At 40.8% G+C, this 25,072-nt stretch overlaps 1 protein-coding gene across 2 annotated transcripts in view; it reads left to right on the top strand.

Annotated features, from left to right (window-relative positions):
* The window catches only part of LOC122812081 (gamma-aminobutyric acid type B receptor subunit 1-like), a 2,214,644-nt gene that overhangs the window by 1,301,059 nt on the left and 888,513 nt on the right, over nucleotides 1–25,072 (top strand). For both annotated transcript variants that reach the window (XM_044084349.1, XM_044084350.1), the window contains one exon: nucleotides 19,092–19,280. In XM_044084349.1, the coding sequence (XP_043940284.1) occupies nucleotides 19,092–19,280 (189 nt within the window). The remainder of the gene's footprint in view (nucleotides 1–19,091; nucleotides 19,281–25,072) is intronic.

Genomic DNA, 25,072 nt, shown 5'->3' with positions numbered 1-25,072 from the left:
TAGTTAGATGTGCAGTCAGAGTGGTTTACTTTTCCTTTTAAGCAAAAAAGCTGATACAGAATGAGGGACAGCTACTGTGAGGTCATGTTCAAGCATCAAAGATTGTGCCATATTAACTAGAGATGATACAGAATGAGGGATAGCTACTGCAAGATCATGCCTGAGCACCAACGACTGTGCCAGATTAACTAGAGATGATGCAGAATGAGGGACAGCTACTGTGAGATCATGCCCAAGTACCAATGATTGTACCAGACTAACTAGAGATTATACAGAATGAGGGACAGCTACAGTGAGATCAAGCCCAAGCACCAGCAATTGTGCCAGATTAAATAGAGATGATGCAGAATGAGGGACAGCTACTGTGAGATCATGCCCTCACACCAAGGATTGTGCCAGATTAACTAGAGATGATACAGAATGAGGGAAATACTGTGAGATCATGCCCGAGCACCAGCAATTGTGCCAGATTAACCAGAATGGCAAAACAGATGACACAGAATGAGGGACAGTTAATGTAAGATCATGCCCGAGCACCAATGATTATGCAAGATTAATAAGAGATGATAAAGAATGAGGGACAGCTACTGTGAGAGCATGCCTGAGCACCAACGATTGTACCAGATTAAATAGAGATGACATAGAATGAGGGACAGCTACTGTGAGATAATGCCCGAGCACCAATAATTGTGCCAAATTAACTAGAGATGACACAGAATGAGGGACAGCTACTGTTAGATCATGCCCAAGCACCAGCAATTGTGCCAGATTAACTAGAGATGATACAGAATGAGGGAAATACTGTGAGATCATGCCCGAGCACCAGCAATTGTGCCAGATTAACCAGAATGGCAAAACAGATGACACAGAATGAGGGACAGTTAATGTAAGATCATGCCCGAGCACCAATGATTGTGCAAGATTAATAAGAGATGATAAAGAATGAGGGACAGCTACTGTGAGAGCATGCCTGAGCACCAACGATTGTACCAGATTAAATAGAGATGACATAGAATGAGGGACAGCTACTGTGAGATAATGCCCGAGCACCAATAATTGTGCCAAATTAACTAGAGATGACACAGAATGAGGGACAGCTACTGTTAGATCATGCCCAAGCACCAGCAATTGTGCCAGATTAACTAGAGATGATACAGAATGAGGGGCAGCTACTGTGAGGTCATGCCCGACCACCAAATGATTGTGCCAGATTAACTAGAGATGACACAGAATTAGGGACAGCTACTGTGAGATCATGCCCGAGCACCAATGATTGTGCCAGATTAACCAGAGATGATACAGAATGAGGGGCAGCTACTGTGAGATCTTACCTGAGCACGAACGATTGTGCCAGATTAACTAGAGATGTTACAGAATGAGGGACAGCTACTATGAGAGCATGCCTGAGCACCAACGATTGTGCCAAATTAACAAGAGATGATGCAGAATAAGGGACAGCTACTGTGAGATCATGCCCGAGCACCAATGATTGTGCCAGATTAACTAGAGATGACACAGAATAAGGGACAGCTACTGTGAGATCATGCCCGAGCACCAGCGATTGTACCAGATTAACTAGAATGGCAAAATAGTTAACACAGGATGAGGGACAGCGACTGTGAGATCATGCCCAAGCACCAATGATTGTGCCAGATTAACTAGAGATGACACAGAATAAGGGACAGCTACTGTGAGATCATGCCTGAGCACCAGCGATTGTGCCAGATTAACTAGAGATTATACAAAATGAGGGGCAGCTACTGTGAGATCATGCCTGAACACCAGCGATTGTGCCAGATTAACTAGGGATGATACAGAATGAGGGGCAGCTACTGTGAGATCATGCCCAAGCACCAGCAATTGTGCCAGATTAACTAGGGATGATACAGAAAGAGGGACAGCTACTGTGAGATCATACCTGAGCACCAACAATTGTGCCAGATTAACTAGAGATGATGCAGAATGAGGGACAGCTACTGTGAGATCATGACCAAGCACCAGCAATTGTACCAGATTAACTAGAATGGCAAAAGAGTTAACACAGGATGAGGGACAGCGACTGTGAGATCATGCTCGAGCACCAATGATTGTGCCAGATTAACTAGAGATGACACAGAATAAGGGACAGCTACTGTGAGATCATGCCTGAGCACCAGCGATTGTGCCAGATTAACTAGAGATTATACAAAATGAGGGACAGCTACTGTGGGATCATGCCTGAGCACCAGCGATTGTGCCAGATTAACTAGAGATGATACAGAATGAGGGACAGCTACTGTGAGATCATACCTGAGCACCAGCAATTGTGCAAGATTAACTAGAGATGTTACAGAAAGAGGGACAGCTACTGTGAGATCATACCCGAGCACCAACAATTGTGCCAGATTAACTAGAGATGATTCAGAATGAGGGACAGCAACTGTGAGATCATGCCCAAGCACCAGCGATTGTGCCCGATTAACTAGAGATTATACAAAATGAGGGACAGCTACTGTGAGATCATGCCTGAGCACCAGCGATTGTGCCAGATTAACTAGAAATGATACAAAATGAGGGACAGCTACTGTGAGATCATGACCAAGCACCAGCGATTGTGCCAGAATAACTAGGGATGATACAGAAAGAGGGACAGCTACTGTGAGATCATACCTGAGCACCAACAATTGTGCCAGATTAACTAGAGATGATGCAGAATGAGGGACAGCTACTGTGAGATCATGACCAAGCACCAGCAATTGTACCAGATTAACTAGAATGGCAAAAGAGTTAACACAGGATGAGGGACAGCGACTGTGAGATCATGCCCGAGCACCAATGATTGTGCCAGATTAACTAGAGATGACACAGAATAAGGGACAGCTACTGTGAGATCATGCCTGAGCACCAGCGATTGTGCCAGATTAACTAGAGATTATACAAAATGAGGGACAGCTACTGTGGGATCATGCCTGAGCACCAGCGATTGTGCCAGATTAACTAGAGATGATACAAAATGAGGGACAGCTACTGTGAGATCATGCCCGAGCACCAGCAATTGTGCCAGATTAACTAGAATGGCAGCAGCAGCTGCCCTTAAACAGGGTGGGAAAGCTTTTGCAACAGAGTCAAGTGCTGTGGTATAATAAGGCAGTAGACAATAGCTGTCCCCCTGTTTTTGTGCAAGTACTCCTTGAGCAAATCCATTTCTTTCATGACAGAATAAAATCAAAGGTTTATTATAGTCTGGTAACCCTAAAGCTGGGCCAGTAACTAAAGTTTGTTTCAAATTCTGAAATGAATTTTCCTCTTCACTATTCCAGTGGAGAGGCTCTTGTGTATCCTGCTTTCAAAGATTTGTCAAAGGTTTGGCAATATCTGCATAGTTAGGGTTCCACTGTCTGCAGTATCCTATCATACCTAGGAAAGACCTAAGCCGACTGAGTAGTCAGACGTGGGGCCTTAGGTGTTGTGCATCAGTATGAGATGGTGACTCTGAGATAATAAATGGCCAAGATAACATACCTGAGATGACCACAGTTGTAGTTTTCTCTAGACACTTTGTGTTCCGTCTCTGCAAGGATAGTCAGATGATGCAAGGTATCCTGTTGACATTGCTAAAAGGAATTTGATGCTATCGGTAAATCATCTACATATTGTACTAACACAGACCCACCTCGAAATATCACATTTTCCAAGTCTTTTTTTAGAATTTGAGAAAATAATGAAGGAGATTCAGTATATCCTTGTGGTAACAGTGTCCAGGTATATTGCTGTCCTTGATAAGTAAAAGCAAACAGAAGCTGACTGTCAGGGTGAATTGGTATAGAAAAGACTGCTGAACATAAATCTGTTACAGAAAAGTAACTATCTGTAGGTGGTATGCAACTCAGTATTGTTGCTGGATTTTGAACAACAGGAGAAGTAGTCATTACTGCATTATTTAGAGGCCTTAAGTCTTGTACAATTCTATAAGTATTCTTCCCTGGCATTTTTCACTGGGAAAATAGGAGTATTACAAGGGCGTTTAGCTGGTATTACTATTCCTTGGTGTATCAGAGACTGAATTACAGGTTTGATTCCCTGCTCTGCATCCAGCTTTAGTGGATATTGTAGAACTCTAAGGAGAGGTTTTGATGGATTTCATTTTATTTTTATTGGTTTTTATGATTTCAGTATACCTACTTCATTTGCATGCTTAGCCCACAAGTTGGCAGGTACCTGCTGTAGTAACTCTCCATCTGCCTGTATGCTTTTAGAAGGCTGTTCCTCAGCTCCTTCTAAAACTGCCAATACTTCCCCCTCTGATTCTGTTAGAACATTTAGATACACCCCTTCTGGGGTACAGTAAATAGTACAACCCAGCCTGCATAAAAATCCCTTTCTAGCAGATTTACAGGTGCAGTAGTACTCAAAAGAAAAGAATGCTTTTCTTCAATTGGAAATGAGGATGGGTTCTGAAACAGGATACGTAACCATAGTTTTTGTTACTCCAACTGCCTTTACTTTATGCTCTGATACCGGTATTTTACTGTCGGAAGTAATTTTTAACACTGACCTAGTGGCTCCAGTGTCCACCAGAGAGTGTTTTTTTTTTTTTTTTTTATTTATTTTCATCTTAACATAGGGTCCACTTTGATCTATTGGCACTAGAGGGTTAAGATTCACTTCTGTATTATTTTTTTGAACTAGTCACTATGGAGCTTTTTGACTCCTTCCAATCTGAGGAGGTGATGGAGGAAAAACTGCATTATTATAATTTGGTTGCCATTTAGTCAAAGTATTTTGGACTCTACATTTGCCTGTGTGGGCACTCCCCTCTCCAATGTCCTGCTTTTCCACAATTAAAGCAAGCTGTGTTAGATGAAGCCAGACGGGCACTGCCAGCTCATTGTTGCCAACCAGCTGCATCTTGTTCCCCTCGACCAGAACTTTTGCTAAATTCTCTAGCAATTTTCTTACCCCTTCCCCTGCTTCTGCCTTGACCCTTTGGGTTTTCCAGCTGCCTGATTTGTAAAGTTAACAGCTTATCTTCAGTAAAGGCTCAAAGTCCTTTCCTTGCCAGTTCTATGGGCACCTGCTTTATTTGATTTTGCACAGGGGCTTGCAGACCCTGCACAAAGGCTGCTGCAATACCTGGCTTAGCTTGCTCTTCTGGGTCTGGTATTTCTGAATGTCTAACAAATACTGTTTTAAGGTGACTCAAATATTCTTCTGGGGCTTTCCCCTTTATTTTGTTTTACGTGCCTGTATTTTAGACCAGTCAGTCCTAACTTGACACACATCCGTAATCTTGTTTAACAATGCTGTTCGTTTATCTGTTAATGCTTTCCCTGTGAGAGTGAAATCTGTTTTCTCAGCCTTTTTTAGTAACTGCTTTCTTATTTCATCTGTAGTAACTACCCTCAGCAGTTGATTTAAATCTGTCAAACGAGGATTGTAACATTCTATTATAGTTTTTAATTTTTCTTTGAATTTTAATGGATCTTCTCTAATATTTGGAAAATTTTTAAACATAGTATGCAAATCAGCAGGGGTCCAAGGATGATGAACAAGTTTCCTATTGTTAGCCCCTAAATTTTTTTTTCAGATGTGCCAATAGATCCCTCCAGAGGTTGTAATCTCTTGTTGTACCCTGTTGTGTGAATGTGTATGGTGAGATACAGGAGTTTCAAATACTAATGCCCTTGTTGGGGATGTAGAAGCTATCTGAGAAGGATAGGAAGAAGAACCCCCCTCGACTGCAGATGCCTGTTCAGAAGATGAAGATTGAACAGGGGAATCAGTCTGAGATGTACCAGTATTATGAAAACCGGGTGTCCAATGGACAATAGAGCAAAAGGTAAGGCTCTGAGAAACAATAGAGTCTTGTACAGGGACCACCCATACCAGTACATATGGGGGTGGGGGTGCAGTAGCTACTGGAGGATTATCATCCTCTTCAGAAGTTTCTGCTTTTTGGCCATCATCAGTTTGTTCCACACCTGCTGAGACAGGATAAAGGGATCCCTTTTTACTCTTCTGTACTGCCTTTTTAACCTATTTTACTTGTTGCAACAATTTGTTATTAACATTCTGCAGCTCTCTTAATGCAGACTCCTTTTTTCTGTGAAGTGCTTCACTGTGCCAGCAATAAAATGCTTCATTTGTTCCCCACTTACTTTGTTTTTTCTTTTCTTTCACAATACCTTTCAGTGTCAGCAATTTAGTCTTATCATAAGTTCCATTTAATGGAAATACCCACCAGCACAATTCTTAGTAAGCTGAATCCAGTCATGCAAATATTTACAATTGTTTTTTCCTAGTTAAAATACATACAATATGCAGATGTTCCCTTTTCAGGGATTTGATCTTGCTTGCTTATCTTTGCTCCCGTTTTTATTATTTTATAAATAAGTAATTATAAAAACATTAGGCTTACCTTACAACTCCTGGATCCTGGCAGTTATGAAGACAGAAACTAGCTATAGTAATGCACACACCATACAGGTATGGAAGGGTAGGAAGTCTGTCAGCGTGCAGCAACAGAGGAGAGGTTTCGATCAGCCTTTTTCCACAGCACACTCTTGCTTTTGTTCTGGAGTGAGCTCAAAAGTTACAGCTCCCGTATCGCGGTCGGGATAATGGGGCAGACAGGTACTGTGTGCAGAAATGACCTCTCTTTAGGACCCTCTAAGGCTACTTTTACACAATCACACTGTTAAGTCCCAGCGTGCTTTGGACTCATGAATTTATTTTAATAACACATACCTCTATGTCCTATCAAGCGGTAGGCTCATGAATTTTTTTTAAGAGTATATAGTCTATGTCCCTATCATGCTATGGGCTTATGAACTTGTACAGTCTACGTCGCAATCATGCTGTGGGCTCATTAATTTGTTTTAACAGTATATAGTCTATGTCCCAATTTTGCAGTGGGCTCATGAACTTCTTTTAAGTTTATATTTAACTTTTAAGTTTTGTTTTCTTTCTCTCATACATTCAAACATTGGATCCAGGAGTTGTAAGGTAACCCAAATGACACATAGCCCACAAAATCAGTGTGCCACTCAACCTCAGCCCATAAGGCAAAACAATGTACCCAACACACTAGTCATAGGTGACTATAATCAGGCACACTGATGTCCCACTCACCAGGCTAAACAAGGAGAAAGTTACTCTCAGCTGCCTGCCGGTTGCCAGGGTCTGCTACATAATGCATGCACTCAGGTCACTCCACAACAAGTACAAATATGATTCTATCATTGTCCATCTTGGTGTGAATGACCTGAGACAAACCTCCCTGGATTACATGAAAAGAGACATGGAGGAGTTCTGGGATCTTCTAGCCCAGGCAGGTATGACCCAAGCCCTGAGTAGCATCCTGCCATCACCCAAAATGATACCACAGTACAAGGGCAAAATGAATGACTTCAGCAATTGGCTAAGTTTCTGCTGTCATTCTAAGGGGATCCAGCATCTGTCTGCCTGGGATGACCTGGTCGACAGACCACGATGCTTTGCCAGAGATGGCCTGCACCTGTCGCCCCTGGGATTCCGGATACTGGCTAAGGCTCTTGCCACCCCTATAGTGCCTTTTTTAGGCAAGATTCAAATGCTAAATTCACCACAGTAACAGGTACAAGCAAACAAACTCTGAGGGTAATGCTACTAAATGCTAGACCTCAAAATGCACTCAATCGAGGCACTCCTTAAAATGGAGAACATCGACATCTGTGGAGTGACAGAGACCTGGTTCAAGGCTCCAGGGAGCACCCCTGCATTACCAGGCTATAATTCATACCACACCTTTCGGCCACCTAACCTGGACTGAAACACTAAAGGTGGAGGCGTGTCCATATTCATTAAGGATATCCACACCTCCAGGCTAGTTGCTCAACATAATGCATCTGAAATTATCCAAGTGCAATTAACACTGGCAAGACTGCAATCCAGGTTGTAGCTTGTTACAGATCCCCCACCATGCCCCAGGATTCCCAGTCTTCATTTCTTAAGATACTGGAAAATATTAAGGTACAACCAAATACCTTAATTATGGGTGATTTCAACTACCCCACCATCAACTGGGAAAACTACACATGTACCAGCTCATTCGCTCAACGTTTTCTGGAATTTATAAATTCCAGCAGCTTGGATCAGCTTGTCCACACCCCCACTAGGGGCAGCAATATCCTGGACCTATTCATTACCAGTATGGGTAACTGGTGTTCCATGCCAGAGGTCAGCTCCGACCACAAGCTAATCACCCTAGACATCCATATCCCACCCCCATTAAGGAATCCACCATCAAAACTACTTCAAAGCCAACTTTATGCTTTTTAAGACAGAAGTGGCAAACTTCACGACACCCATGCAGATGGAAAATAGAGGTATTACTACTGAATCTTACACAAATGCACTGTATAAGCACATACACAAGTGCATGGATTGTGCCATCCCCAACAGAACCAAGATGCTATCCTCCAAAAAAAAGGAAGCCAATCTAGTAGTCCCCCTGCCATAAACAAACTCTACAACAGAAGTTAGAAGCTGTTGCAAAAAAGAGTAAAATCCCAAGATTCGAGGAACTCCCTCGTCAGCCTCAGCAAGAAGCTGAGATCCCCCATAAAATCCTCCAAAGCCAGTTATAAAAATAAAATCACCACTGATTCCAAAGACAACCACAATGCATTCTATAGCTATGTCACGAATCTCAATGGCAACACTCAGCTCTGCTCTGAGCTACAACACAATGGTGCTAAATATACAGAACCAACCGATATTGCCAACATCCTGGCAGATAGGTTCAGTGATAACATTTCCACCCTCTCACCCTCCAAAGGGCCCATCTTAATACCAGAAGAATGCAAAGCCCCTGTAATCACGGATGAACAAGTAAAGACTGCACTCTCCGAAGCCAAGAACACACCATCCATGGGACCAGACAACATCCCAGGCTGTGTACTGCACGAACTATAGAACGAACTGGCACCCCACCTAAGTACCATGTTCACTCATAGCCTCACCTCAGCTTATGTGCCTGCTGAATGGCTCTCAGTGATGGTTATCCCACTCCACAAGGGGGGTGCCACCACGGACCCGACAAACTACCGCCCCATTAGCCTGATGAGCCTGGTCTGCAAGGCCATGGAACGTATCATCCTGGAGCATATAAACAAAGGCATAGGTAACCTCCAAACCCTGGACCCCACTCAGTTTGGGTTTGTAAAAGGTAGATCATGTCTACTAATCCTGATTGACTTCTTTGAAGCAGTCACTAGAGCCGTAGACGAGGGCAAGGTTGTACACACAGCCTATCTTGACCTCGCCAAGGCTTTCAATACCATCCCCCACTCTGGAATTATAGATAAACTCACTAAACTGGGCATAAATCCCTATGTGACAAGATGGGTGGCCAACTGGCTCACTGACAGAATGCACACAGTAAAAGTAGCCGACTCCAAGTCTGACTTCAGACAAGTGGAGTACCACAGGATTCGGTCCTGGGTCCTCCCCTGTTCGGCATCTACTTCTTTGATGTGCAGGCCAACACAGAAGGTCTTTGGCTAACAAAGTTCACAGATGACTGCAAACTGGGAGCCATAATAGAATCACCTAGTGATATAGACATTCTACAAAAGGGCCTCACAGAGACATATGCTTGGTGTCAAAGTCATGGCCTCAAGCTCAATGCCAAGAAGTGCATTGTCACCCCCTTTGGAAAAACTTGGTATCCATGAACTACCACATAGACAGTAGCTCACTAAACAATGAAAGTGTGATAAGAAACCTCAGGACACAGGTGGACAGTAGTCTCTCCTTTGATAACCACATCACCACAGTAGTCAAGAAATCCTTCTACATGGCACACCACATCACAAAAGGGTTCTCCTCTAGAAAAAAAGGAGGTCATTGTTCCTCTCTACTCATCCCTCATCAGACCCATTATAGAGTATAGTGCCCCGTTTGGCATGTATCTCACAAGACACCTACAACAATTGGAAAGGCCACAGAAATACCTCACTAAGAGGATTACTGGCCTCAAACAGATGCCATATGCAGACCATCTCAAAAAACTCTAACTCTACTCCATCACATATCGCCTACTCAGAGGTGATCTCTGCCTAACATACAAAGCTATGTCAAACCCAGAGCTGTTGGACATGCTACACTTAAAGAAATCCCAATCTCTCCAAACCACATGCTCCAGGGACCTAAACCTTGTCACCACAATAAACAGAACATGCTGGAAGGATATAGACTTCGCATACTCTGGAACAAACTACCCATTCATGTCGAGCAAAGCTCCTCATTGGCCCTCTTTAAGAAAAATCTTGACTGGATGGGAAATAGAAAATTCATCCCGGGGATCACTTCTATGGCACTGCTTGACAGGGGCACAGGAAAATAATTTTCTTGGGAGGCGAAAGCTAGGGAACCTTTTTGGCTAGGCTTATATAGGCCTCAGGGACAATAGCCTAGTACTTACCTATGAACCTATGACAGAATAAAACATCTCTCATACTTTTTACCTTTCGATCCTGAGGGTACTGCCCTTGACACAGGTGCCTCCTTGTGATAATCTGTGCTTTATTGTATGTGCACATACATTTACTATACTCATTTGCTGTGGGGTCCTCCCACTATAACTTGTAAACCTTACAAACAACTCAGTCAAACAAAAACACAGTCATGCACCTATTGTACACACGCAGTCATGCACTTACATTTTGCTAAAATTGTTTAAAAAAGAAAGAAAGAAAAAACAAAAACCAACCCTTTCCCCTTACAAAACAATTTGCCTGCCAAGGCTAGTATGTTTGCACACCCTGAATAGCTGCACATTTGAGTCTCCAAACAAAGCAGTGTGGAATTCACAGAAAATCTGTGATGGGCCCTATTCCAGAACTGCCCTGCAGCAATGCCAAAGTTCAGATCCAGAGAATGGCAACAAATTGTTATAGTCATAAATAAACAACATTAAGAATTTACCTTGTATGCCTTCAGTCAGCAACAACACTTCAGGCTGTGCAAACAGAAATTTTATTCTTACAGCTGTGGGAGACAATCTTCATAGCCGATGTTAAAATAGCCTCTCTGAAGAGAGACAGACTACATCTTTTATACATTTTCTTATCAAAACCGGTCATGCAGTTTTATTATGTTACAATGATTCTAGCTAATAGAAAACTTTGCAAATGTCCTCATCCCTTGTGATTTTCGCCTCGGACTTCACATGAACACTTTTTTATACATGATTTACCTGCTTCCAAGGGGTCTTGTTTCTGACCTTGGATGTTTCAAACCTCCCCTAGCAACAGTTGTACCCCTAGCCTGGAGGAGTCAGGCTAACAAATTCCTTTTGTAGTAACTAACATGCCTCGACTTCATGCAACATGTGCTTTTTCCTTATTACATATTAAAAGAATGCCGTAAAGATACAGTAATAATTTTTGCTTATGAAGCTGTATTTTTCCCAGCCCTGCATACAAATTATATTTGCTTTTTAACAATCATATTATAGCAACATTAATAAACTAAAATTAGTATACATTTTAATAACTAATCTTGTCCCGTAACAGAATGCTTACTTCTTTTTCTGACACATATTTTCTTCACTTTCTGTGTCTCCTTTCTTATTCTTGCATATGTATCTCTAAAGGTTGCAACTATGCAGTCAGGGACAATGCCAGAATTATTAAGGGACATGTCCCCCAAACGAGGAGCACTTCTTAAATGTTAATACAGATTACTTAGAAAGTTGACAGACCAACAGAAGTTTCATATGCTTTCTGAAGTAAAACAGGTTTGCAACTACAATTCCCATCCTTATTTATTGAGTGCAGATTACCACCTTTTCTCAAAAAAAAATGCCAGATTAGGATGGACATATCGAAATTATCACCTAAAATCAAATCATTTCCTGACGACCACCATCAGCTGAGAAACATTTTACAGCAGAAACACAGTACTTATGTTCATGTGCATATGGTAAAATAACTGAGTTAATTCTGTGTAGAGTATTCAACCTGTAGCACTTGGGGAGACACATATTACTTGATTCTTTAACTGATATTGGCTGACAACACATTTCTGTATATTGTAGCATGCAGGGGTTCCACGCCGCCATTAGTCCTACAGTGGTTGGTATGCTTTCACATGTTCATAATAATATTTCTCCTAATTCATAGCTTGTTTTATATAGCATAAGCACGACCTCTTCCCTTTGAGTGTGCACAGTAGTTACAGCCTAGCAAAAACCTAATAACAGCAACACCATCCTGTTAGCAAAGTGTACTCCCAGCAATGACTAAAGTTATTTTTCTATAAAAATCTGCCTGACCTCAGTTAGTACACATGCTGTCCGACTCACTTCTGCCTTATTTTCTCGAGGTACAAGTAGAAGGGAAAATGAATAAATGCCAGGGAGTTGTCCACTCAGCCAGTGATGCACTGTCAAATGGCAGTTACTTATTGGTTCAGTGCTACCCTGCCATGAACCAATGGAAAAACAGAAATTGTGTCATCCCACAGAGATGAACAGTGTAACAGCTTCATCATCAGATATGATGCAAGGCTCCTTGTATGCTTTCACACTGTGTGTGAATCACATCATTCAAATTAGTCAATGCAAGTATCTTTTAGTGGTATGTGTTTAGTTGCATAACTGCAACAACAGTAAAACGGATCTAGAATGTTAAAGTATTTTGGTTTGATATTAAAGAAAATACCTTTTGTGTATTTAAATGTCTGTCTAGAACTAGCTATATTGTAAAACTGGGTCAAAATACTAAAATATCAGACCAGGCTAGTCATAAACACTCCATAGTTGTGTAACTGCAACCTGCACAATACATTTAATATACCATCATTCAACTCTGTTATCCATATAGACAATATTTGTTGCAATAACCTCCTCCTAAAAAATTCTTTAAACAAATAGATTCCCTATTATTAACTTTTCTTTGGTTCCCAAAGAAACCAAGAATAGCCTATAAATGGCATGTTAGAGCCTGGGACAGTAATGGGATTGGCTTTCCCAACATAGAATTATATTCCAAATTTGTTATTATTAACATAATACTACACTGGATTTCATCTATATACACCTCTAGCTGGAAACAACTACATGAAATCCATATAACCTCTTTTGAGAACTCAGAAACCCAGTTTAAGTAAACCTTTGGAATTAACAAAATATTTTGGATACTCTGTGAATATTGCCTATATAATAAGAAATCTACCCACTTCTCACATGCTATAAACCAAATATTTTATATTTTCAAAAATATATTTGGCAACAATTATAGTTTAAAGAATACCTTTTTCATTATTTCCCATAGCTTATACACCAGACTGCCTAGATGCCTTCAATATCAATAAGATGCGAAATCTTAAAGAGAATAATCTAAAGTTTTGGCACCAGTTTATGGACAATAAGAACATCCGACCAATGAACTTTCTCTTAGCCAGATATAATGTCTGTCAAGATAAGAGGCTCTGTATTTAATCTTTAAGACAATTTGTTGAAAATAAAGTGAGAGTGTCAATAAATCTGGCAACTGACATTATACCAAGATTGATACAACTATTCATATGGTGTAGTTCGATGAACATCGAACATAAATTAAGCATATCACCTGTATATAAAATCCTACAAGAATACTTGATTACTTTTGACTCAGCTTTTTGGAATTACTCCATAAAGATTAATGGCTTTATCTAACGATAATAAGAAACCGTTATTAAATTCAATAAAAAACACTTCATCATCTTTATATTGGAGACTATATACCTGGAGATTTATTCATAGAACCTTTTACACTCCACACAGAATTGACCTTATAACCAAGAGTAGCAAAAACAAATGCTGGAGGTGTAGTGATATTCTTGAAGCCAACTGGGTTCATATGTTCATCGAATGTAAAACTTATCACATAATATTGGAGGAATTTTAGACATTTCACAAAAGCCCTGCGATCTGATAACTGTAAAACTGCTAGCTCTTTGATAATATTCAATGTTCCTACCCCAAGTGTAATTCCTAGACATCAGTTACCTGTTCTTTGGTTAATTCTAGCTATTGCTCGAAAAATAATTACATTGAACTTAAAATCTTATGTTTACTGAGCTTATTTCAGTAGCAAAATCTGTATGTAAAAAAGAAATGCAAACTATTTATCAGAGATCATCAAATGTAACACACAAAAGACTAGCTTGGCAAAAATTGGAAAGCTTGTTAGATAAATATTGATTTCCTTTCTTGGATAAAACAGATGTTTATCATGGATGTTTGTATACAGTGTAAATAGTTATTATGATTTATATTGTTTATTTCTAATACTTTATGTCCATGTTTATTAACAACATTTACTAAAATGTTTTTGAAAAAAAAGTGTGATGGACAGAAGACCATCAGTTATAGTGAATAGCATATGGATGTGCATCATGCACAACTGTGTGCACCAGTATAACAGGCCTGGATGTGCATCATGGACAATTGTGTACTGTGTGCACCAGTATAACGGGCCTGAATGTGCATCATGCACAACTTTGTACTGTGTGCACCAGTATAACAGGCCTGGATGTGCATCATGCAGAACTGTGTACTGTGTGTACCAGTATAACGGGCCTGGATGTGCAGCATGCACAACTGTGTACTGTGTGCACCAGCATAACGGGCCTGGATGTGCATCATGCACAACTGTGTGCACCAGTATAAGGGGCCTGGATGGAATATGGAAGATGTTGGGGCATAACACAGTGTGCTCAGGAAAATGTAATACACCTTACAAAGTTGCTGTTCCTGGTTGTGCTGCCATCTGATGTCATGTGTAAGAGTGATTCAAAAAATATTTCTCTTTTTAAACATGGTGATGCAAGTAAGGGTCATTACGATATTATAGTAGTGAGGAATCTGATGCCTTTAAAAGCCTCCACTGCCAGAGTATAAAAATATTTTCGTTTGACACTGAGGAAAATATCTATCATATATTCAAATTTCTGTCCCTGTAGCAGACATGGATGAAGCTGACTATGACCTACATGACAGAGACATACAAAGCCAACTATGATCTTCAGAGCAGAGATGCATGAAGCCCGACCTTGACCTTAATGGCTGAGACACATGAATTCCAACTGTGACCTTTATGGCAGAGCTGCACAAAGCCCAAACATGACCTTTATGGCAGAGCCTCATGAAGCCCGACCTTGACCATCATGGCAGAGCCGCACGAAGCCCGACCTTGATCTTCATGGCAAAGATGCATGAAGCCCAACCTTGACCTTCATGGCAGAGCTGCACAAAGCCCGACCTTGACCTTCATGGCAAAGATGCATGAAGCCCGACTATGATCCTGATGAGGTGTGTAGGGATAGCTTTCCTAATACTGTAGAAGTTGACAGTGTGGGGGAATGATGAGGTGTAAAACCTGCTCTCCCCCCTTCAGTTTGAGTGTTTGGGAGAGTATGTGTATTTGGGGGTAGGGGGCATATGTAAGAGTCACGTTTCTTGTTAAAAGACCAGGATCATTGTCAGAACTCTAGGCAGCTAAATTAATGGGCTGCAATTTTTGAAGAACATGTCATCACCGGTTCAGGATACAGCCCTTCCAACAAACGCAAAGCTTGTGCCATCTAAGGTGCATTTCAACATGTGGTATGAAAAAGATAGGGCTCTTAATTCTCACAAGCTCAGCAGGTAACAGGATGGTCACAGCATGTTGAGTTCTTACACATCTGCTTTCCTCCCCACTCATGGGGCATCTCTAGACTCAATAGCCAAAAGGTTGTTGCCATTTGAATAGACAAGGCTCTCCCAGCAAAAAGGCATGTTTATGGAATACCACATGGTAGGCTGACCCTGAGGAAACCGGGCATAATAAGCTTATATAGGGGGTCTGATAGCAGTTGTTTTGTCAGCTGCTGTGTCCCTCTACCACCAGTTACTGTATCGCTTGATTATATACAGCCGTAACTTGGTCATTCTGAAGAAAAGACCACGTGGTTCAATCCAAATCTCTGGTAATATAAAAAGTAAATAAATTAAACCAGACACTCCACAGACATGACACTTGAATGATGCTGACACAATTATGTAATAAAAAAAGTAAATCAGGAGGTTTAAAAGCATCGCCATTCCATTACCTGAAACACATGCCTTTAAATTACCTCATAGCATGAGCTAACTCACTCAGTTTGGTTCTCAGGAACATTTGCTACACAAAGAAGGTAAATTTATTCACTGTCCACTGATGTTTGAAAGCATGAAATCATATTCTTGCAAGGTAATACTTTAGATTATTAGACCCTAAATAGAGTTTATTAGTACTTGTTATGTAGTTACAAATGGTTACGTTGCAAACGTATGCGTAACAATGTTGGATCTATTCTGTATTTATGTTTTATAGCATTAACTTGTTTACTAGGCTATTTTTATATACTTTGTTATCCTTTTGTATTTTCTGCTCCTTGAAACCTTTTGTGTAAGAATTGTGACCTTTAAATTGTTGTGTAACGAGTATATAGTTTATTTCCTTACACTTGCTATGCCTTTTAGTTGAATAAAATATGTTTTCCATGTACTGATTATGATGTTCAAGTAATAAAAAATTTTTTTTTTTTAAATAATTTGTGGTTTCCTGCTATCGACCAACACTGTAAGCTGTAGTGTACTTGATTCTGTTGTACTTTACATTTCAGTCTCAGGTTGTATCATATCTTAAATATTCTGTTCCTTTGATAACCACTCTAGTCACACATTTTTTCATCAGACAGAGAAAATGATCACCTTACACTGAAAGACAATTCTCAAAATAGCCACAAGAGGGCAACATTGATTAAAAAGAGTTGAAACATAACAAGCATTTATTTAGTATGCCAGCACGTATGAGTTAAATTAGACTTTTAGTAGCCGAGTGGCACAGCGCACACAGTATTTTCCCTTAGCACATGAAGAAGGAAGCAAGGTCGTTAAATCTAAAACAGACTGCAGTTATGAACTTACTTAGAGAAAGAAGTGTGAGAGATTATATGCTTTATCTGGAACTGGTAGACTGCAGTAACAAGACATACTCCTTTATTAAATCAACTGGTTTAGCAGTATAAAAGCACATCATCTGCTAAAAATCATCATCCTATAGCCATGGGTTTTAATCTCACAGGCTCTACTTACATATTGTAGGAGTGAAATAACACTAACCAGTTCACAGACACTGGCTTATCCGTTAAAAGACCACTTGCAGTTTATGACTTATACATGGTTAACAAATTTAAAACACAGACCCTGTGAAATAGTTTCACAATATACTATTCTGTAAGTAAAAATGCTGAGTCTCAGGCATTTAAATTAAGTATGACTGAGGCGTGGCTAAATTACTTTAGGTGTGAGATGCAGAAATATTTTTATAGAGGCACCCAGTATTGGATTATTTTGTGTAGGACTTCATTCTGTTTCACACTATATCCCACTAATAAATTTTATCATGAGCAAGGCTGCATTAAGGTAAATATTTTATAAAAAGTTTCTTCTTGTCTTATCTAATAGGCAACTGTATATCATGGTTACTTTTGTTGCAAAAAAAAAAACGTAACTGTTGGACTGTAAATTGTGAATGCTTCCTTAATATTATCTGCCTTTTGTTGCTTTGTCCTATTACTTCTTCTTTCAGCTTTTCCCAGTTAGGGGTCGCCACAGTGGATCATCTGTCCGCTTATGCTTGGCAGTGGAGTTTTACAGTGTCGAGTTGCCAGCCCGGCGCCCAACCTTCCACAGAAGGCACACACATGCACACACTCACACCTAGGGCCAATTTAGAGTGTCCAATCCACCTACTGAATGTCTTTGGGATGTGGGAGGAAACCGGAGCACCCGGAGGAAACCCACGCAACCAGAGGGAGGACATGCAGACTCTGCACAGAAGGCACCCCAGCCAAGAATCGAACCAGAGAACCTCTTGCTGTGAGGCGGCATAACCGTTGCACCACCTATTACTTAGTATTACATAATTTTGTATCTCATTTATTTATTGCTGCTTTTGTTTGTATCTATCTGGCAAGCCTGAAAGTGGGCAACTGGTAAACAAATTTAAGTAAATGAAAAATATGTAATTTTTGTATTTTTTAGTGAGAAATATTAAAAACAGTGGATGGGTGGGAGCTGTCTGTACTCTATGGATATAAATAAACAAAAATGCTGCCTAAATCCGTTGCCCAAAAATCATCATGTTTTGCTTGTGTTTTGAAGAGATCCTATGAATGTATCTGTCTGTACATCATATATTGAAATATCAAGGAGCATGTCTGTGTTGTTTATTATTATTAATATTGGAAAGGTATTTTGAATTATAAAATTTGAAATGCTGTTTAAAGTTTTAGCAAGTTAATGGTTATCTCTCAACTGTCCTTTAATTTTGTAGAACTTCACTGATTTTAGCTCATAATTTTACCCTTTCCCTCATATCATTTTGACGGTTCTGGAAAATCACTAAGAAATAGAGTCAGCAAATAATGAGCAAGCCGCGGTTGTGCAGCGGTTAGCATTGTCGCCTCACAGCAAGAGGTTCTCCTGTTCGATTCTCGGCTGGAGCACCTTTTGTGTGGAGGTTGCATGTCTTCCCTGCGATCGAGTGTTAAAGACATGCAGGCAGGTGCGAGCATGAATGGGTGTGCTTTCTTTGAAGGTTGGGCATCGTGCTGGCAACTCGGCACCATAAATTCCACTGCCAATCATGAGCAGACTGGAGTTCCTCTGTGGCGACCCCTAACTGGGAAAAGCCGAAAGACCTATACTAGAGTCAGCAAATAATGCCACACAATAGAATTTCATGTCTTGTTGTACAGAAAAAGTACATCGGTGCAAAACCTGTTATTATATTAACTTTTCAAGTGAATTAGAGTAACATTTAAAAACTGTCTCTGATTTTGGGCCTTTGTCTCTCCATTATTTTTGATATAGTCCAGAATTGTTGAGCAAAGAAGCTGATAGATATGATTGTTTTTCAAAACTCTACTAACATTGCAATTTTGTAACTGAACATGCGAAAATGCTAAAACTACCTGTTGTCATTTGTAAAAGAGCTAGCTCACAGCCTTAAGAAGATAGACTTTAAGTCATCACTCCTGATTTTATCTTTCAGTGCGGAACTGCTCCAAAATGTGGCTTAACTTGGAGAACGGACGAGCACATGTCCACAGTATGGAACTTACACCTGTCGAAGGTACAACTGTAGAGTACGAATGTAGAAGTGGCTTCCAGCTTGTTGGCAGCATACGGAGTCAGTGTACAAAATCAGGACACTGGGACCATCCCAAACCATTTTGTGAACGTAAGTGATCAGGACATTTCCCATATTTATGTGATACTAGACTATAGCCATAGTCCATACATAAACTTCCCCAAACAATTTGCAGTTTATATTCATATGTTTTCCAGAGCATCACAAGTTTAACCAAAACCCATATCCAGAAGTTCCCTCCATGCTTATGGAGGGCAAGACAAGATAGACCAGGGTAGAATTTGAAACTACCCATCCAATTATCTAGGTTTACTTTGAAGGTGACAAGGCTACTACTCTGCTTGAAATGCATGCAAGTTTGTTGCAGAGATGATGGCTACATTGAGATATGAATCTATTATGCCAGTGTATCTGTTTCCTTTAGCGAGCCATTTTGGGTATATTTTTTTCTGCAAAGGAATAGGAGGTCAAAGAGGGTGGATCTTTCATGACTCAAAAGGCTAGGCATTAATCTCCACAATGTCTATAAGAGAATGACTACAGAGCAACAGCTGCCAGTCTAAGAATTTTGTGACCACTGATTTTTTTAGAAGATGAAAATTAAGACTTCTCTTGGTCTAGTAGAGATGTCTTTGGAAATTAGTTGAGCCATATGGCAGGTCTTCTGAACTGTTGTGTAGACATGATGGTCAGATGATAAGGAATTATCAGCAGGAGTGCCTAGATTTCCTTATCACAAAGCCTGATTGGCAGGATGAGTGCCGCCTATATGGTATATGAAAATGTTTTGATTATCGAAATGAAATATGCTACATCTTTAGATTTTTTGCTTTTTAACTTGAGACCATTGCTAACGTGGTCTAACCCATGAGGGAGCAATTCTACCCAATTGACAGTTGTCTGCAAACTTTGATAACCATTGACCAGAAGTGTTAGCTAGAATGTCTGATAAATTGATGCCAAGTAAAAGATATGGCCTAATACTGATCCCTATGGTACATCACTGGTAATATATTTGATGTCAGAAGTGGCATCTGTGACCACATGGGTTTACTGAGACAAGCAGTTATCTATACACTGTATAACATAAGGATTTATAATTAGCTTTGCCAATAATGCCTGCATGGAGAATTATGTCAAAGGCCTTGGCCAGGACCAGGTTTACTGCCTGTGCTGTATAACTGCTACTCACTGCTTCAGTAACTTTTTCAAAAATATGAATGAAGCTAGAGGCAAGACCTTCCTTTGACAAAGCCAAATTGATAAGGTTGCATGGTCAAGAAACTTTCAATACTCAGATTAATGAGGAGTGAGATATTACGTTCCATAACTTTACATATGAGACTAATAGGTCTGTAGTTAGCAGGGTTCACAGCCGGGTCACCCTTGCATAACAGCATTACAATGGTTATTTTAAAGACTTCAGAAATGTAACCAGTGGAGAGGTTTAAATGAAACAGGTTAAGTAGGGATTCATAGAAGCCATATTTGGCACTGATGATCAAACAACCTGGTATATTATCAGGACCCATGGATGAGGTCCTCTTAGATTTTGAGAGGGCTGATAAAACTTGTTCCACAGTAATTACAGAGAGTGACTGGGAATCTAGTATCTCTGGAATAGATATGTGTGAGTGAAGAAATATTTAAACTAAGTTTGTCAGCTAGGATATTAACTATTTCCTTTAGATCATGGGCAGTATTATTGTGGACTGTCTGTAAACATTTTTGGGTGTTATTTCTTAACTCCTGATGGTGCTAAAGAAGGTTTTGTAGTTATTTTTGATGTTAGTAGCTGTTTAAGTTGATATTCAGTGTTAAGGTTCCTAATGGTTACTCTAACCTCTTTACTAGTTTGTTTAAATGTTCTTTTAACATAGGAAAATGAGACCAAGTCTTATAAGCATTAAGCAATTTCTTTCTCTTTTTATATAATATTCTTATATAATACTGTATTCCAAAACCATTTTGGAATTTGAAATTATTAATTGACTGTTCTTACCACTTGCTGTTTGCTCCAGACTACACAGACCTGTTTTAGGTTATTTATAATTATATATTACCCGTAATGAGAATAACTGGGGTCATACCATTGATAATTTGAGAGAACCTATGCATGAGATAAAGCATTAAAGAGTTGCTTCTGTCCATTAGTAGTACAGTGGTAGTCCTGGGGTAAATGTAATGCTTCCACACAATACACACCATATCCATAAATCAAACGGGACTAGGGCTACCCATTCCAGTGACCTAAATATGGCCTACAATTTAAATAGGACTTGCTGGAGGGACAAATTACTCTCCCAGTGACTGATGTCTCTTTGGAACAGGCTACCAATTCATGTGAAACAGAGCACCTCTATGACACTATTCAAGAGGAAGAGTAGAGGGAGCACTGTTAATTCTTACCGGGGATAGCACCCACGACCCTCCAGGACATAGGCAGTTATCATTAAATGCATTCTTTGGTATTGACTAGAATTTCTATGGCATTCCATTGGGATGAAACTGCTACGCTTAAAATGGCTTCTGGGATGATAGCCTAGTAATCTCCTGCGATCCTATGATCCCATCTTTAGATCAAAGTTACATTTGAAAATGGACAGGGATGAGCATTGTTTATGTGGAGGGGGAGTTTATTCCATAGCAGAGCTATCCTCTGTCAAGTATAGCTGTCCCTCCAAACTGTTCTGATGATGTTTTAGAAGAGGTTTAGATTTGTAGACTGAGTATTCCTGATGACATTTGACTTGCTAATGTACAGTAAATCCATCAGTAATGGGTCATAGAATGCCTTGTGTATCAGGCACAGTTCACCTTTTAGCAGTCTGTAGGACTATGAGAATAGTGACAGGACTCTGAGTAGGTCCATGTAGGACATGTTGTTTAGGCCCTGTATCCTTTTAGCAAGGTATCTCTGTGGGCATTCCATTTGCATGTGTCCAGACAGATGCATGCCAAAGGGTGCATTATATTCAATGACTGGCCTAATGTGGGCTGAGCAAAGGTGGACACTGGCATCTCTAGACTTAGATACAATCCCTTTGGGGGAATTTAATAAATCCTACATGGTCTGTTTTTCCATGTAAGCATAGTGGCACACTGCTTACATGAAAATAAGCTGGTTTGTGATCCAGTAAACAGAGCTGAGCAGCGCGGATGAGCTCACCATCATGGAAGTATACATGGCGTACAAAGCACCTCATAAGCAAGTGAATTGTATGCAAATGGGGGAGGTAGAGAAATCCAGCAAGCAGATAGGCAGTCCTGCAGACCCCGTGTTGGTGCCCATAGTGTACACGGAAAAACCCTGTGTACAGGATGTAAAACAGACAACAGGGGCTGTAAAAGTGCAGTTAAATGGACAGAAATGGCATAGCAGACAGAGATATGTGCAAAACTATCCACCGTGTGTCCATAACCGTATGGAAAATAATTTAGAGTAATTTTATTTTTTTTAATAGTCTGGGTATGTTTGAGCGGCGTGCCGCAGTGTGCAAACATGCTTTTATGAAAAAAAAAAAAGTGTAAAAACCAAAGTTATTAGTATGTGATAGTAATGTTTTATAGGACCCTGCATTGACTATCTACAATGGCAGGGCTTGAAACAGTGTTGTCTCCAGGTTGTGTGCACGGATCCCTATGAAAATGAGATGGGGTTACTGAATATCACAAATGGTTATATATATCTGCAGATCCCACTCGTGTAGGCACAGAACCATGTTAGTGTCCACAGAAGACGTAGCTGATATCAAAGGATGGTGTGTCTGAGAACTTGTAAGCTCATTGGAGCTCAGCAGAGCCTGTTTGCGTGGCACAGCACTCTGAGGAGCAGGGGGGTGTACAGTGTCGGCTATGCTTTGTTTACCATTGGGGGACGTGTTTCATTGTGTTTGAACATGTTTGAGTGGCACACCACTGTGTTGAGCATGATCTTTCATGGGAGCTTGTACACTGACTGCTGAGCACTGTTTACCTTTGTGGCAAGTGTGTGTGCAGCATGCCACAGTGCTGAGTGAGGAAGGCTGTTAAAAAAAACAACAAAAAAAAAAAATTGGCTGAGAAAGGCAATGATATATTAAGTACTGATAACCCATGTTTCAAACTAGGGGCATTAACAGTCCTTAATGATGTACTTGGCAAGTGGAATGCATCATAGGTAGCAATCATAAAGGCTGCACCTACAGCAGAGCACTATAAAGGTTGCATACACCCTACAGTCTGATTTCACCCCATACTCTGCACCAGTGGAGTACAGACTTGGAAGTTTTAACTGAAGGAATGCTAAGAGCTACTGCAGGTCTGCTACATCTGTATGTGCTAGATGCTGAGGTCAGTGCTGCTGCTGCTGACCATAGGCCTAGTCTGAGAAGGGGAAGAGTATACAGTCCCAGGGTAACCTTCCGGGAGCTACATGAGCTGGAGATTGTAGAGCGTTTCAGGTTGGACAGGGACATACCATAGGAACTCACTGAGCTCTGCCGACCAAAACTCAGATCCAAAGCTAACAGAGGGGAACCCATCGCAGTGGAAACAAAAGTACATGTAGCCCTTAGGATAATAGCCACAGGTACCTTCCAAAGACCTACTGGGGTCATGATGGGGGTCTCACAGGCATCAGCATCCAGGATACTCCAACAGTTCCTGTATGCCATGCTACCACATGCAGGTGAGCACATTTTTCCCCCTCACCCCTGAGGTGAGGGCTAGCAATATGCAACATTTCTACAATGTAGCACACTACCTTGAGGTACTGAGTGCCATAGATAGCACTCATGTACACATCAACGCACCACTCAGTGAGGAGGGTAGAAATTTACGTCAACCACAAGGGGTATCACTCCATCAACTGCCAAGGTCGTGTGCAGTTCCCATGGCATTATCATGAATGGATGTGCTGGCAGCCCTGGTAGTTATCATGACTCCCATATCTGGCATGCATTACAGCTGTACCAGATGTTTACTAGGGGTCATGCCACATGGCCATTTACTGGGAGATGCTGGCTACACATTGAAACCATGAATGATGACAGTCCTCAGAAATGCACACTCACCCACAGAAAAACACCATAATGAGGCACATGCACAAACTAGGAACATCATGGAGTGTGTGTATGGGCTGCTGGAGTCATGGTTCTGGTGCCTAGATATATCTGGGGAACCCTGCAGTACTCTCCAGCCACATGTGCACAGATGTTCACACTATGTATCATGCTACAAAATATGATCCTGCAGAAACAGCTGCAGCAGGATCAGTAAAGGGAAGGGGTACACAGCCTCCATTGCCTATGTCACCATAGCCACACTCACAGGGGGACTCCAAGGAGGAAACTCCTGAGGTTGTCCCTGTAGGCAGATGTAGGCATGCCCAGTATGCCCTGGCCTTGGCCAAGAGACAATGCATAGCACATCCACTGACAACCTAGGGCCCTAGGGACTGACACCTCACTCTGACTCGCATACATAATTGTAAAAATGATGCCAGTCCCACAACCTGTACCTAACCATGTATTGGCTGTGTACTGCATGCATCAGAACTACAGGTCTGTCAACTGCTGCATTTGCAAGGTAAGTCAGTCACCTATTTACCACTTGTAAGGGGTACTAGAATATGGTAGCATATGTATGGACCCACCACATGTGTGCAAGGGAATATAGTGGGCTATTTGGCTACTTGGAGTAATCTAACAGCCACTTGGGACAGCAGGTACACTGTCCAATAGTATGTGTTTCATAATATGCACTAGGCCACATGGCTGAAAAATTCACTACTTTATTCAAGGGAGATGGCAAACAGTGGAGTCACATGACAGTTGCACAACTGTCTATGCCAGCAGAGCATGGGCTGGTCTCCCCCAGTCCCAACACATCAGTGTACCGAT

Source organism: Protopterus annectens, chromosome 9.part0, assembly GCF_019279795.1.
Source record: "Protopterus annectens isolate FY-2018-M chromosome 9.part0, PAN1.0, whole genome shotgun sequence".
NCBI lineage: Eukaryota > Metazoa > Chordata > Ceratodontiformes > Protopteridae > Protopterus > Protopterus annectens.
This window is presented reverse-complemented; position numbering and strand designations above follow the sequence as displayed.